Source organism: Solanum dulcamara, chromosome 12 (assembly GCF_947179165.1).
Source record: "Solanum dulcamara chromosome 12, daSolDulc1.2, whole genome shotgun sequence".
NCBI lineage: Eukaryota > Viridiplantae > Streptophyta > Magnoliopsida > Solanales > Solanaceae > Solanum > Solanum dulcamara.
The window spans coordinates 21,687,781-21,704,124 of record NC_077248.1 but is presented as its reverse complement, the minus strand read 5'-3'; the positions used below and the strand labels follow the sequence as shown (position 1 = coordinate 21,704,124).

At 34.6% G+C, this 16,344-nt stretch overlaps 1 protein-coding gene and 1 long non-coding RNA gene across 2 annotated transcripts; both read left to right on the top strand.

Annotated features, from left to right (window-relative positions):
• The first annotated feature begins 1,784 nt into the window (after positions 1-1,784).
• Positions 1,785-3,519, top strand: LOC129876509 (mitochondrial pyruvate carrier 1-like). The gene is made up of 5 exons (XM_055951963.1): positions 1,785-1,963; positions 2,436-2,531; positions 2,627-2,681; positions 2,827-2,968; positions 3,133-3,519. The coding sequence occupies exons 2-5, from the start codon at positions 2,439-2,441 to the stop codon at positions 3,170-3,172; spliced, it is 330 nt and encodes a 109-aa protein (XP_055807938.1). The 5' UTR covers positions 1,785-1,963; positions 2,436-2,438; the 3' UTR covers positions 3,173-3,519.
• A 3,497-nt stretch (positions 3,520-7,016) lies between these two features.
• LOC129877220 (uncharacterized) lies at positions 7,017-8,900 on the top strand. The gene is made up of 2 exons (XR_008763496.1): positions 7,017-8,293; positions 8,605-8,900. It is a non-coding gene; the product is annotated as an uncharacterized LOC129877220 (long non-coding RNA).
• Positions 8,901-16,344: the final 7,444 nt, after the last annotated feature.

Below are 16,344 nucleotides of genomic sequence, written 5' to 3'. Positions count from 1 at the left end.
TAAAATGATGTTTCCATGATGCATTGACCTTATCTTATGACTCTATGATTTACTTTATGCTTTTCAAGTTATTTTGGTTATGCATCTCATGTTCACACTTATCATGTCCTTTTTTTCATTTTATGCATATTTCTCACATACTCAGTACATTCAAAGTCTTGATCGCATACTTTTTTGACTATATTTTTCATGTGATGTAGATTCAAATTCTTACTATCAGGATCCTAGTCGGTCGGATCACAGGTTTCGACCAGTAGTTGATGAGTTCTCATTTTCGAGTACTCAAGTCAGTTTGTAGTTCTAATATATTATTTCTATTCACGTGTATTGATTAAGGGGAGCAGGAGTCATGTCTCGGCTAATTATAATCAGTATTACTAGAGGATTCATAGACAATCAATTAGAGTTGTTGTATTAGTCTATTTTTTTTCAGATTGCAGTTGTTTTATATAAAACTTTGTTCAGAAATAAATTGAACTAGCATTTCATAATTATGCTTTCGCCTAGTCATTTTAGTTTTTTTTACATGTTCATATTTAGTTTCTTATGACTATGCCAATATCAAGGGTTAGCTTTTTCACTTGTGACTCTAAGCGTCGTATTACGATTTGGGGGTAGTCTCGGATTGTGACACTATGCCGAGGTGATAAACTAAAAAGACAAGTAATTAAATAGCTAAAGAAGAAAATGATAGTACTCAGTGAAGTATAATTCGATATTTAATAAAGTGATGATCCTACAATTTATATAGGATAATTTTCTAGGAGATAATTACATATTATTAATCTTCATAGCTCATGATAAATAGTGTAATTAATGACATTAAAGAGTAGAGAGTATCATCCAAGCTTCGGTTGTGGGATGGTTCTAAAAGGCTAGTGTCAACGGTTAGTTATTCCTCCTGGTGTTCTGAGCCTTAGTCCGATTGATTTCTACGGGATGAATATCATAGGCTTTTCGGTATAATACCAACGTCTTGACTTGTTTCCACATGTCTCTGTATGATTTGTCCATGTATCTTGTCCTCCTTTACCTTGCGTGGTTCTTACACTATCCACGTGTCATGATACAGTTGGGCCCACGCGCGTTATAGTTAAGTTTACCCTATACATTGGTGAAAGAGTTTGGAAAAAAAATACATTATATATATAAGGTTAAATTTTTTTTTATATATATATATAATAAAAAAGGGCAGCCCGGTGCACTTAAGCTCCCGCTATGCGCAGGGTCCGGGGAAGGGCCCGACCACAAGGGTCTATTGTACGCAGCCTTACCTTGCATTTCTGCTAGAGGCTGTTTCCAAGGCTTGAACCCGTGACCTCCTGGTCACATGGCATCTATTATATATATATAATAGATGTTGAATTTTTTGACATTTTTGTGTGCTTATTATTTTTTATATTTTGAACCTACGTACCGAAAACTCTGTGATATTTTGTTAGTTCAACAAGAAAGGTCTTGAAATTTGGCCAAAAGTTTGGCAATGTAAAACCATTTGGACGAACATTAAAGAAAGGTTAGGCTAGAAATTGGCCTCCCAACTTACCAGAAAAAACAATTCATTCGTTGTTATATATGGTCCTAATCACTTGAAAAAGGACCAAAGATATTTCCAATTACAAAACAACATAAAACGTCAGAGTCATGAGGATGACTTTTTAGACCAAGGCAGCCGTAACGTAATGAATGATGCATTCATGCCTCTTCCTCTAATATAACTCTAATTCAGAAGAATTGAGTGCTTCAAAATAAGAAAATAAGTACAAATAATTTTATATATATAATATTTTTTAAAAATTCACGTTTAATTTAGAACCCAAAATTTAATAGGCTACCTTCTGAATGTCAACATATAAATTAATAGCGTCATGCTTCTCCATCTCCTAATGAATATATTCACTAATACTACCCATCCTTTCAAGTGGTCTTGCTTGTACGTCTCTCATGCATATTGACACAACTGGTAAGCCCTTTCATCTGATTAGTTTTGCATTCCTCTATTTTATTAAAATTAAGCTTCCACTAATTTTGGTTTTTGGTACTAATTGAGGTAATCCAATTTCCTTAGTAATTTCTTTCTACACCATTTTATGTTTTCAATCTCTTAATTAGAGTTACGTTATTAAGTTGTCTCTTTTCCTCGCGAATCCAACAACTATATATTATGTACTCCAATAATTAACGAGAGATGAAGAACGTGCTGTTGTTGAAAAAAGCTAGCATGCTTTTGATTTTACATGGAGGATCAATCAATTAACAAAAACAAAAATCATACACTTGCCCGTATATACCAACACCTAATGAAAGTACGGATTCATACTGTTATAATTTCAATAGTGTATATATTCACCACGGGCATACGATGCTATATATATATATATATATATACACACCATTTGAATTGTGTGTATTTTGTGTTGGGTGTATATATGCAGATCATGGAATCCATACGAGCATACTTGAACAGTCCTATGGGTCCTAAAACAACTCACTTTTGGGGTCCTATGGCCAACTGTGGATTTGTCATCTCTGTATGCGCCCTTTCATCTTCTTTTGTATTATATCACATCATCGATCTTAAAATAAGTTGGGCAAAAAATTTCTGAAACACAAGTGATTGTGTTAGGGAATGATGGATGCAAGTAAGCCTCCAGACACGATATCTGGTAACATGACTGCAGGTCAGCTAGCTATGACAATATATATACCCCTCTGATGTCCTAATTTATGCGGGACAGTTCGAACTTCAGTAGACAAACAGTTTAAATTTGACCGTGAATTTGGACATGAAATCTTCATATTTTTTTTTATCGTGTTTGGGTGCAGTATTGTGTGTATATTCGATGTTGTGTATGAGATTTGCATGGATGGTGAGGCCTAGAAATCATATGCTGCTAGCTTGTCATGCTGCTAATGAATCTGTGCAACTCTACCAACTTTCTCGTTGGCTATCCCATAAACACTACAGGTATCATACATAACTCACTTTCTTTCACATCAATAATTTCTCTTTCACTAGCAAGAGGGAACTTTTGTCGAAAGAGTTTTCCATGTTCTATGTTTTTTATTTTAATTTTTAATTTTGGTAATGATGTAAATATAACAATTTATTCGTTTTGTTATCATTTCTAGGAACCTCCAACCAAAGGAAGACGGGACGGCTTCTGAGTGACTTTATTTACCCCTAAAATAGAAACAATCAGTTTCCCAGAAGCTTAGTTACATGTATCAAAAGGAAAATGTATAAGCATAAAAACTGCGTGATTAGTGCGTCCGTCAGCCTTATTCTCTTTTGCACTTCAAAACTGGCATTGGGAATTTCAGTTTGCATAGTTATTTTTGTGAAGTAAAAGATAGCAGTAAAGAATTAAAAAAAGAAAAAGAAATTGTATAAGCTTACATACATATACAATATATAAGCAAATGGTTAATGTCTCACAATTGAGAACTTATTCTCCTTAGCCAAGTGCTACCCAACAAAGTGTAAACGTTAATTCTCAAAAACTAATCATGCATCAAGTACAACAACAAAAACATACCTGAAATTCCATTAAGTGGGCTTTGATGCCGGATACGGTGTACGCTGATCTTACTGTGAAGATAGAGAGACTGTTTCTAAACGACCATCGGCTTGCATCAAGAAACATGCATCAAGTACAATGAGATCAAAGAGCATAATTTACCTTTGGGTAATGTTATGTAATGTCGAAGAGCATATGGAGGCTACTCACTGCTTGGATAAATAACATTTTTAACATCTGCCTTGAGATCGAATTATAAGATCAAAAAATATCGTTATATCCTCTGCCTAAAATTGTAAAATTCAACATGAACTTTAATTAGATATAATTTCAGATATTGATTTGAAAAGAATAATATACCACAGTACGTACCTACGATAGCAAGGAGACGAATAGTGCTTGCTAGCTTAAAGAGCACATGTAGCACCAAACATATAATTCCACTAAGTATACCCAATCTTTCAAATTTGGCACATGCATTCATTATCACAATGAAGGAGTCACCTATTGACATTGAGAACAGGCAGACAATCAAATGAAAATGTTCAAGAATAAAATGGCATAGAAATTAATAGTACTAATACACTATTGACTTCAAAACTGGATCTTGTACTAGTACTAGCAAAGGATACCTCGGGCTGCACAGGCCAATATATAACACTATGCTAAATATTTAAAGTATAATTTTTTAGGGACATTTTAAAAATGACTATAGTATTTGGGCTTAATTTGAGATTTATAGCTATAGTTTTCTTAATTATAATTCATAGTTGCATGTTAGATTAGGAGAGAGGTGATCGAGATTAGGTGAGGGAGGAGAGAGGTGAAAGAGAGGTTGAATACATGTTGTATTCGTTGAATCACTAATACAATTGATTTATATCAATGAATACAATGGTATAAAAAAATTATTGTATTTAGCTACATGTTAGAATGAGGAGAGAGGCGAGTGAGATTGAGAGAGGGAGTAGAGAGATGAGCAAAAATTGGGAGAGAGAGGAGAGAGGATGAATATATTTTGTATTTGTGGTATTAAATTTTATCAAGTTGTATCACAAATACAATTGATCAAAAACAAATATAATTGATATAAAATACAAATACAATTGATATAAAATATAAATTGTCATAATATGATCCAAATCTTTCACCTGTATTTGACAAAATACAGTTATTACAAAATATATTTGACAGAGAAGATGCATACATGTTCCGTGTAATGCTACCTTCAGTTCAAGATAAGTGGCATTAACCTTTTTTTACAAACTCATTAAAAAATTATCTAAAGTTGTTTATTCACCAAGTTGAATTCCATTTTACTCTATCTAAAATTGTTTATTAAAAAAAATAAACTATTTATTTATATAATTACAGTAAAGATAAATTTATTTAAATTCACAAAAAATGAGTTTCTTTTTATATAAGTTCACGTTTAAGAATAAAAATATTGTGTCATCTTATAATCATTAACATATTTTTCCATTTTTTTTGGTAAATAAATAATTTTATTTATACCAAAGTACGAATTACACAATCAAACATGCCTTACCCCTATTTCTCATCAGTTTCATTTGACGACGAAAATAATACAAATTCAAATACCAATTACATTTGTTCTATCTATTACAAGTGATTTCAACTCGAGCCTGCTACATTTAGCCAAATAATTAGATATAACACTTTAGCTTCAGTCTTCCCAGTTCTTAGTTACGACTTCTCTTATCAGTAATCTCATGCAGTGTTTTAAAAGGCGGAGGCGTGAGGCGAGGCATTTTTCTTAGTATAGGATGAGGCGTAAGCCCTATGGATCTTTAAAATTTTAATTTACAATATTGTATAGTAATATAATAACACAAAATTATAAAAATACATTAATAGTTTGAAATAATTACAAATATGATTAAAGAAACTCATAGAAAATAAAACTTCTAACATGACTAAACAAGTATAAATAATCTAATATCTGAACTTTTTAATAATAAAAGAATAATTATTTCTCAAAATATTTTTTATCATACTATACAATTTACCCCCTAAAAGAAAATAATCAAGAAAACTTACTGGTATTATAATACAAACATCACTCCATCATGAATAAAAATAAAATTACTTTCAAATAGCTAAATAAAATATGATAATTTTGACACATATGACAAAATCATGAAGACCAATGATAAGTGAAAAAGTAAAATTTCGCTATGTATTTTTAAAAGAAATGTTACGTAATATATAATTACCTTCATAGTGTTACCAAATGGTAAAGATGTTATACTACAAATTGCTATTTGAGTTACTCTCAATCTTATTAACTCTATAGATTAAAAATTATTATGTAACATTCATTTATTCAAGAATAATTATGAGGATCAACAATGTTAACTAAAGATTTAACACATAATTTGTGTAAGATCTGTTAGGCGAGCCCCGAGCGTTGGCCGTTGGACATCCTTAAAGCATACAGTCGGGTGCTTAGGACGTAAGTCTTACAGAACTAAATCTCACACTTGAGTCTTGGAGCATTTTGCTAAAGCTTCGCTCCAGGGCGAGAGGCGAGTCCCAACAGAGTTTTTTAACTTCAGGAACCAGCTTCCTCTTATGTGAATATGATTAACTACTTCTCTTGCCATCCCAGTCTCCTGACAATGATCATCCTGGAATCCTAGCATATTTCGTTTTCTCCATATGAGTAATATTATCATATCAAAAAGATAGCAGATAATGCATCCCTTTTCTAAGACTTTCTTTGCCTATTTTATTGCCCAAATGAACTCCCCCTGCCAGCTTCCAATTTTTCTATCCAGCACAATATTCTGGACCACAACCCCCTGGTGACGTTGCATTTGAAGAAAAGGAGGTCAACGGTATCATCAGTTGTGTCACAGAAAATACAAGAAGGGAAAACTATATACATACACCAAATTTCTGCAGTCTTTCTACAGTAGCCAGCCTCTTTTGCAAGGCATGCTGAAAAAAAGAATTTATGTTGAGGATGGACATTAGGATAGACTGCATGTGAGACATTTCTATATAGCTTTAGGGAGTTGTGACATCATAGATACATACATTTTCTTGATAAGGAATTTATCCAAGAACACCATACTGCCTAGTCTTTTCACTAGGTTTCTTTGCAGATTTGCTAATGACACAACAAAATTCCTTGCCTCAATGATTTTCCTCACCGCTCATGTAGCATTACTTGAGACAGGACACATAATAATAACATATGACTTTGTTAATTGATGCTTAGCTGCTGTAAGGTTGTTATTAGATGATTAGTTCATAGAGTTAGTTGGTTAATTACAGAGTTAGTTAGCCAGTTAGTTAGGAAAGTTATAACTGATTTCTGTTAGTTAGCCAATTAGTTAGAAAAGTTATAACTGATTTTTGTTAGTTAGCTCACACTATTTTCACTGTGATTTCTTAGTGCACAAGATATTCCTCTCTATATAAAGAGCATGTGCAGTGTGTGATCAAGTTGAATAACTGATTAATCACTCTCTCTTCTCTTTTCTCAGTTTCCTTTTCTCTCAATTGCTTCTCATTCATCAATGGTAGATTAGATAATCAAAAGTTTACATGGTATCAGAGCAGCAATTACAGTGAATGTTTACAGAGATAATACACCACCATTGCTGAAGCTCGAGAAGAATTGAAGGCATGGTTACTTCAGAGACATCGAGGGAAGAAGCTACACAGATTTTGAAATTAGATTACACGCATCCATTGTTCTTACAACAATCAGACACACCAGGAGTTGTATTGATTTATTTGAAATTAACAGGACCAGAAAATTACATACTATGGAGTAGATCGATGGGACTAGCTTTGCTTGGAAAGAGAAAGTTAGTTTTTGTAGATGGAAGTTGCACACGAAATCTATACAAAGGAGAATTGGCAAAGCAGTGGGATAGATGTAATGCATTTGTATTGTCATGGATCAGTAGAATAGTTGCACCAGAATTAGTGTCTAGCATAGTTTTGGCTTCGACTGCAAAGAGAGTATGGGATGAGTTTAAGGAGAGATTTCACATGTCAAATCTTATCAGAATCTATCAATTATGGAGAGAAATTGCTATGCAAACACAAGGTACAAATTCAATTATAATTTACTATTCAAAGTTGAAGGATTACTGGATGAATTGGATTTGTTGGCTCCTTATCCTCCTACATGTGAGTGTGTAGAATCAAGTGCATATGTCATGCATTTGAACAACCAGAGATTGCTGCAATTCCTCATGGGATTGAATGAAAGTTATGGTCATGTGAGAAGTGATATCCTTCTTAAAACACCAGTCTTAAGTGTTAATCGCTTATTTTGTGGTAGTGCAAGAGGAAATTCAGAGGAGGTTAGGTATAGTTGATGTCAATTGAGACTCCTTGAGCATGCTGGCTTGGAGAGATAATAATTTTAGACTTAGAAAGCCTACGACCAGTGGAACAATAGGGACCATTCCTGGAATAATATGTGATCATTATGGTTACAAGGGACATCTGAAAAAGAATTATTATAGATTGGTTGGGTATCCACCTGATTTTAAGAGTAAGAAGCATTTAGGAACATAAAGAGGGAAGAACATAAGGAGGGAAGAACAATGCAGCAGGACAACAAAAATTTCCACATGCACATCATGCTGATGTGGAGGGAGGTGAATCTGGCTCAGGATCAATAGCAGGACACCATCTTTCTGAGGAATAGTACTAATACTACATGAGCTTAAAAGGCAAAGAACAAGTTCAGGATTCTACAGGTGATTATCACTGCAATTTTGCAGGTATATCTTCCTTATTATCCAAAGTAGAACAATGTGATTGGATTATAGACTCAGGAGCTTCATATCACATAACACCAACTAGAAAAGTGTTGAATGATCTTAAAGTTATTAATAGACAACATAGCAATGGTGTTCAAGTACCTATAGGTGATAAATGCAACATAACTCATACAGGAGAAACTATTATTTTGCATAACCATAAACTTAAGAATGTATTATATGTCCCTGACTTCAAGTTTAGTTTATTGTCAGTGTCCAAAATAACCAAAGAACTTTGTTATTCAGTCAATTTCGAATTTTGCATATTTCAGGAACTTTACAATGGCAAGGTGATGGGGATTGATAGAGAGTATGATGGACTATATTGGCTACAAGAAGATGAATCAATAAAGGTAGAAACAGTAATAGTAGATCAGCCAGATTCAGTGTTATGGAACAACAGGCCTGGCCATCCTTCTATGGAAATAATAAATAGTATTGCTGATTTGAATGTTAAAATGTGTAAAGAAGCACAACAACATTGTATAGTATGTCCTATCGCTAAGCAACACAGGCTCAAGTTTCCACTTAGTTTTTCTTCAACCAATAGTTATTTTCAGTTAATTCATATTGATGTTTGGGGACCTTTCAAGGTTCCTACCTATGATTGAAAGACTTATTTTGTAATGATTGTGGATGACTACAGAGAATACACTTGGGTGTGTTTAATTTAGTCTAAGTGTGAGGTTATTGTTATGTTGAAAGATTTTCTGTTTAGAGTAAAAACTTAGTTTGATATGGTTGTTAAAAGGAAGGAGTTTTTTAATTCAAGTTGTCATGAACTATTTTCTTCTCTTGGTATTGTTCACCAAAGTAGTTGTCCTTATACTCCACAATAGAATGGAGTTGTGGAAAGAAAACATGGACATATCTTAGAAGTGGCAAGAGCTTTGAAGTTTCAAAGTAATCTTCCAAATAGATTCTGGGGTGATTGTGTAAGAACATCAGTCTATCTTATTAACAAGTTGCTTTCTAGTGTATTAAAAGGAAAATATCCTTTTGAAGTTTTGCATGGTAAACCAGCTGTGTTTGACCATCTCAAAATGTTTGGATGTCTTTGCTTTGCTACTATGTTACCTAGTAGAGACAAGTTTGCATCCAGAGTCAAAAAGACAGTATTCCTTGGCTATGAGGAGACACAAAAGGGATACAATTGTTTGATATGGAGGTTGGGACCTTCCTTGTAAGCAGAGATGTTAGCTTCAGAGAGAATATATTTCCCTTTAAAGGTACAAAAGAGGACCTTGGTGACATATTTTATCCTATATCTTCAGAATGTATGTAGGAGACTCTTACAGTTGCTGAGAAAGATGTGGTCATTATTGACACACCTAGTACAACAGTAGAGGTACCTATAAAGGTAGAGGACACTACAGTAACAGATGAGGGTGAAGTGGATAATACAATAGTAGATGAGGTAAATATTCCAACAGCAGCAGTAGTGCAAGCTGACACAGCTGAAGAAGAATCAATAACTACACATGTGGTGTCTGAGCAATAAGCCATAAAAAGAACCAGTGGTAGATCAGCTAAAACTCCAATATGGATGAAAGACTATGTGTTGAACAAAAAGACAGCTGGTTAAGCTTCATTGTTTCCCATTTCTAATTACCTCTGTTTTTCTACTTTTTCATCCACATATCAGACCTACCTAGCTATTTTTTCAGATCATATTGAACCTCAGTCATTCAAGGAGGCATCCCAAGATCAGAGATGGATTGAGGCAATAGATTATGAGATTCATGAATTAGAAGAAAACCATACTTGGTACATAGTTGATCTTCCAGCAGGCAAACAATCCATATGGTCTAAATGGATATATAAGATTAAATACAAATCCAATTGTGAGGTGGAGAGATTCAAAGCTAGACTAGTGGCAAAGGGATATAGTCAAAAGAAAGGATTGGATTTTCATGATACATTTTCACCTGTAGCTAAGATGGTTTCTATAAGGACTGTGATAAGCATAGATGCATCTAAGCACTGTTCTATCTCACAAATGGATGTAAGTAATGCCTTCTTATAGGGAGATTTATATGAAGATGTCTACATGCACTTGCCTCAAGTCTTATGTGGGAAAGGAGAAAAGAAAGTTTGTAAATTAGTTAAGTCTCTCTGGTTTAAAGCAAGCCTCTAGATAGTGGAATATCAAGCTCACTGATGCACTTGTCACTACAGGATATTCTCAAAGTGCTTATGATAACTCTTTATTCACTAAGAGGTAGGACATGAATATAGCCATTATTTTAGTGTATGTAGATGACCTCTTAATTACAGGTAGTACACCTGAACTGATTGAAGAAGCAAAGCATACCCTGCACCACCACTTCAAAGTTAAAGACTTGGGAGATTTGATATACTTCCTTGGCATTAAAGTTATGAGGTCAGGGAAGGGAATACTCCTAAACCAAATGAAGTATAGTTTGGAGCTAATCTCAGAAGTAGGACTCAGTGGTGCTAAACTAGTCCTTACACCATTAGAGGCAAATCATAAACTTACCAGACTAGACTATGATATTCATAATCTCTTTAGAAAGAAGATCTTTTATCTCATGGTAGCCTGCTCCAGTCCCCTCACGACCGGGCGGTCTTCGTAATAGAATCCTGAATTAGAAGATGTGCTTGGCTATCAAAAGCTAATTGGGAAGTTGATATACCTCACTATCACTAGACCAGACATATGCTTTGATGTGAAAGTCCTTAGCCAATTCATGCAAAGGACAAAACAATCTCATCTAGAAACTGCAATGAGAGTAGTCAAGCATCTCAAAGGATCACTAGGTCTAGGCTTATTTTTCCCTTCTAATTCAACACTAGAACTAAGTATCTACTGTGATTCTAACTGGACAGCCTTTCCTAATATCAGGAGATCAATCACTAGGTATGTAGCGAAATTAGAAGGTGCCCTTCTATCTTGGAAATCAAAGAAACAACACACAGTGAGCAGAAGTTCAGTAGAAGTTGAATACAGGAGCATGGCACTAGCAGTTGCTGAGTTGACATGGATATATGGACTTCTAAAAGAACTAAACTATTTAGTTTCTACTCATATTTCATTATATTGTGATAACCAAGCATCCATACAAATAGCTCCTAATCCTATTTTTTCATAAGAAGACTAAACATATAGAGATTGATAGTCATTTTGTACGAGAGAAGATCAAGAGTGGTCTGGTTCAGGTTCAGTTCATTCCTAAAGCTTCACAACTTGCAGATATACTGACTAAAGGTTTAGTGACTGTTTTCCATCAAATGTTTGTATCCAAGCTTGGTTTTTTCAATGTCTTTCACATACCAGCTTGAGGGTGTGTGTTAAGTGATGCTTAGCTGTTGTAAGGTTGTTATTAGATGGTTAGTTAACAAAGTTAGTTGGTTAATTATATATTTAGTTATCCAGTTAGTTTGGGAGTTTATAACTGATTTATGTTAGCTCACACTATTTTTAGTGTGATTTCTTAGTGCACAAGATATTGATCTTTATATAAAGAGCATGTGCAGTGTGTAGTGTGTGATCAAGTTGAATAACAGATTAATCATTCTCTCTTCTCTTTTCTTTATTTCTTTTTCTCTCAATTGCTTTTCATTCATCAATGGTAGATTAGATAGTCAAAAGTTTACAACCTTCGTACATTAAATGTGAATCCATCTTACTCATAGGCAATCTTTCTTATTTTTTATTGCCTAGAATTGTTTCAGTATCACAACTTTATTTCAGTTACTTAAATGCATCACAGTTAGAACCCCTTGTAGCTCTGGGAAGGAACACCTTCTCCCATGACAGAAGGGGTCTCTTAAAATTTTAAATTATCCTTATCCATAAAAAGGTTCTACAAGTCCTTTCAATCAACTTCATAATCTTCTTAGGTATGAGGAAAATCTGAGCCCGGTAAGTTTGTATCCCAAAGATCACAAATTTAATTAGTTGCAATCTCCCAGTATATATAAGTATCTTTGCAAACCAACACCTCACTCTGTTAGTTATTCTATCAATCAATGGCATACATTGAACTATAGTAAATTTTTTAGATGTCAGTGGTACACCTAAGTACTTAAAAGGAATGGGTCATTCACTATAACTCAATTTCGAGTATATACACTTTTATTTGTGCTTTGACCCTTGACATATAAATATAAATTTTATCATAGTTTGCTTGCTAGCCAGAGGCCTTGAAAAACTTGTCAAAAGCTTCTTATATGAGCTTGATAGACATCACCTCAATATTATAGAACACTAGCCGATCATGAGAAAAGAATATATCCATTACATTCAATTTCTTATACTTTGGATAGAATTTAAATAGTGCATTATCTGCCACTACATTCAATTCCCTTTGGAGATACTCCATAACAATCACAAATAAGTAGGGGTGTCATAGGGTCATCTAGCCTTATGCCCTTCTTCCCTTGAAATATTTTAGTCAAGCTCCTATTTAGCACCAACGAGTAAGATACTAGTGAAACACACTCCATATTCCAGTTTATGAATTTATAAGGAAAGCCTAGATCAACAAGCATGTATCTTAAAAAGGACAACTAAATGAAGCCATAGGCTTTTTGAAGATCAATCTTCATGACATACATAGTGACATTCCTTTTATGGTATACAACTTCAACACCTCGTGGATGAAAAATATATTGTCAATTATGCTCTTTCCTTCTATGAAAGCTGACTGTGAAGGACTACTAGTTGAACTAATAACTCTTTCGATTCTATTAGTGACCTATTGGTTATAATTTTATAGAAGGTAGTACAATATACTATTGGCCTATAATCCTTTTACCAAGGTTGGGGCATTCACCTTGGGGATTAAGGTCACAATAGTGCAACGAAACGATTTCAGAAGCTTACTAGTTCTAAAGAATTCCATCACAACATTACATACAACTTCTTTTATCGTTGACCATTGCTGAGTGAAGAATTCAACTGGATATCTATCTACGTTTGGGGTCTTTTTTGGTGGCATATTCTTATTTGCAACTAGTATTTCCTTTTATGCGACCTCATGAACCAATAAAGTTTTCTAATTGTAGGTTAAACAAGGGGCCTCTATGAATCACCTTCATGTTGGGGAAAGGCATCACTACAAGTAAAGTACACATGAGTCCAATTAACACTGAAATAAATTCATGCTCAACCTACAATGTTCCAATTGACAAACTTTAGGAAATATTTAGTGTGATGAATAAAAGGAATATAATCCTGAGATAAATTTTTAGTACCTCTTAATTCCTTTTGTCACGCCCCGAGTCTACAACCTAGGTGTGGTCTGCACTCATAAATTATTGTTGGCCTCAAGTGAACCCTTGGCCTGACTAACTACTTAGCAGAAGTCTTAACTCAAATAGCTATAGCTAACTCAAGTGGACAATTTCAAGCAAATCATCACTAATAAATAAACTCAAATCATCTAACTAAGATAGTCTACATATAATGTGAAATGTTGTTTAAAACAAACTCTGTAAAGATTAAACTGACTCAGCTCTATATCTGTCTATGAAGCCTCTAATAACTCATGAGAAGATGCCAGAACAAGCCCCACAGCTATCTCAAAAGAAACTAATAATAATGAAAGAATAATTGTAAAGAAGTTCTTCTGAATGCAAGGAGGTCTCACCAAAAGTTAGGGAAAGTTTGATCTTCAACTATACACTTGTTGAGGATCTCTAGCACCTGTATCTACATCATAAAATGATTCAGCATTGAAAGACATCAGTACATGAAATATACGGTATGTAAAATAGTTGGAAAAAAACATACTCACTAAAATAAATGTTGAAATAACTAACTAAAACCAAAGCATGCAAGTATAAGAAAAACTTCAAAGCTTTACAATAAAATAGGATAATGGATGCAAATCAAAATAATATAGTATTTTCTTTTCTTGAAGAGTTTCTCTAACCGACAACCATCACTATGAGCATCGTGATGATACGATGTACTCTAATATTTTCAGAGTAGTCCATTACTTTGCTAGGATAAGGAATGCAAATTCAACTCATAAATCCATATAAAATTTTGCATCAGGAACTAAAGTAAGGAGCCGCCGAACCAACGTTATGATCCTATCCTACGTTGGTGTTACACCCCACGCTTTTAAAACTCTGAATGTCTCATAAGTTCCTTGGACATTACCATGTGAGCCGGATACGCTACGACACTATCAAATGACTCTAAGGAAGGGAGAATGTGATACCCCATAGTAGAGAAGGTTGGAGATGGAGTCATAAGAATTCGGAAGGAATTGGAGGCCAAGTAATGAGTCGTAGGATATAATTTACCTACGTAAGTTATTAATGTAAAAGTCTCATATACTTGAGCTACTAGAGGACATACCAAGCCTGCGTAGCACGGATTACATAGGCTCTTAAAATAAAGTGAGATGACGAACCTACGAGAGGGAGAAAAAACTAGTTTCCAAACTTACGAAAGTGAATCAAGCAGGTGACAAGCAAGCACCTCAAGCACCTGCTTGGGGGGATGGACCTTGCTGCCACGTGGCGGCGTGTGATAGGTTGCATGAACCTAGGTGGCGTCCTAGGGGGACTGCCACGTGTCACCCCTAAGGGGATGCCACGTGGAACCTTCTAAAGAGATATATATATATATATATGTGTTATGTGATGTATAACTTCAGTTCTTATTCCAAACCTCCAGCAGCAAACAAAGGAAAGCAAAAACCCTAAACTAGAGAGAAAAAGAGGGCGGCCAAGGGGAAACAAATAGGTAAGTCCCGATTTTGCTCCATAAATTAATTATGTAGCGTATACCACGATTATATGTAGGTATTAGTAGTATAAAATCATGGCTTGGTGTAGCAAACATCGGACAGCAAGCAGCCACAGCGTTCAAGTCGCGCTAGAAAAGTTCCGAGGTACAATTTTGGCTAGTTTTGGCCAATTTTGGGTAAGGTAAGGCTTCTCCTTTAAATTTTGACTTTATGGTGTTGTTATAGAGTATATTATACACCTTTTAGGCTGCTTGAAGTGTAATAAAGTCGTGAAAATATTCGACGTTCGAAATAAACTAAATTGGAGTCGCTATAGTTGAATTGTCGTCAAAATAAAGTATTATTCTTGTGAGGTGCTGCTGCAGGGGTGTGGATTGTTGCTTTAGGGTCTAAATGTGTTATAAATGAGGTGGGGGAGCTTCTGGTTGCAGCCACACGACCCCCTCCCCCAGCTTCATACGATTAAAGGTTTTGCAAAATGGAAATTAGAAACCCTATTTTGATATCGTATTTTTGAGCGAGTCGTTTGGAGCTTATGTTGTATATTGTTGGTGTGAATTGCATAAAACTATGGTACATGTTGTTGTTGTTGTTTTTCTGTAGTGTTTAGGTATCTAATTGTAAATTTGGATAGGGAACATTATAGGGGAGGTGCTGCCCATTTTCGTTAACACCTTAATTAATTAAAGAACTAGTCGAGGAAACGAACAAGGAAATAGATTCCATAAATACTAAGGTGCAACCTAAGATGCTGGAAAGTCAAGAGTGGTTGATATTCGTATTACTTCCAGGATGAATAGGTTCAAAGGACGATGAGGCAAATGTGACAAAGAGTGACTCGTACGAGGTATGTAAAGCTTTCTTTTGGCGTGTTTTGGAATAAGTATGTAGAGCTATCTTTCTTTTCTTTTGGCATGTCTTAGATGTAAGTTATGAATGATATGTATGTGATATTTGGGATTCAATCCATTCATAAAGCCCTGAATATAAGTTGAAACTCTCGTTTACTTTTGATGTTAGAACTCCTGCAATAGCTGAGTCGTTGCCTTTAAGTCTTCTATGTGATGAAAACTAGTACATGTAAATCCTACCTCTTCTTTCCTTTGGAATGGCTTAATTTTAAGTGAAATGATATATGATATAGGTTTAGAGGAAATTCCAATTATGAGCTCTGAGTATAACTCGTGACTTGTAGTCACTTCTGACCATTAAAAGTCTAAAAGTAGTCAAACTATTATTCTCGAGCCTGCTATATAGTGATTAGTAAGTGGAGATACAAGCTCC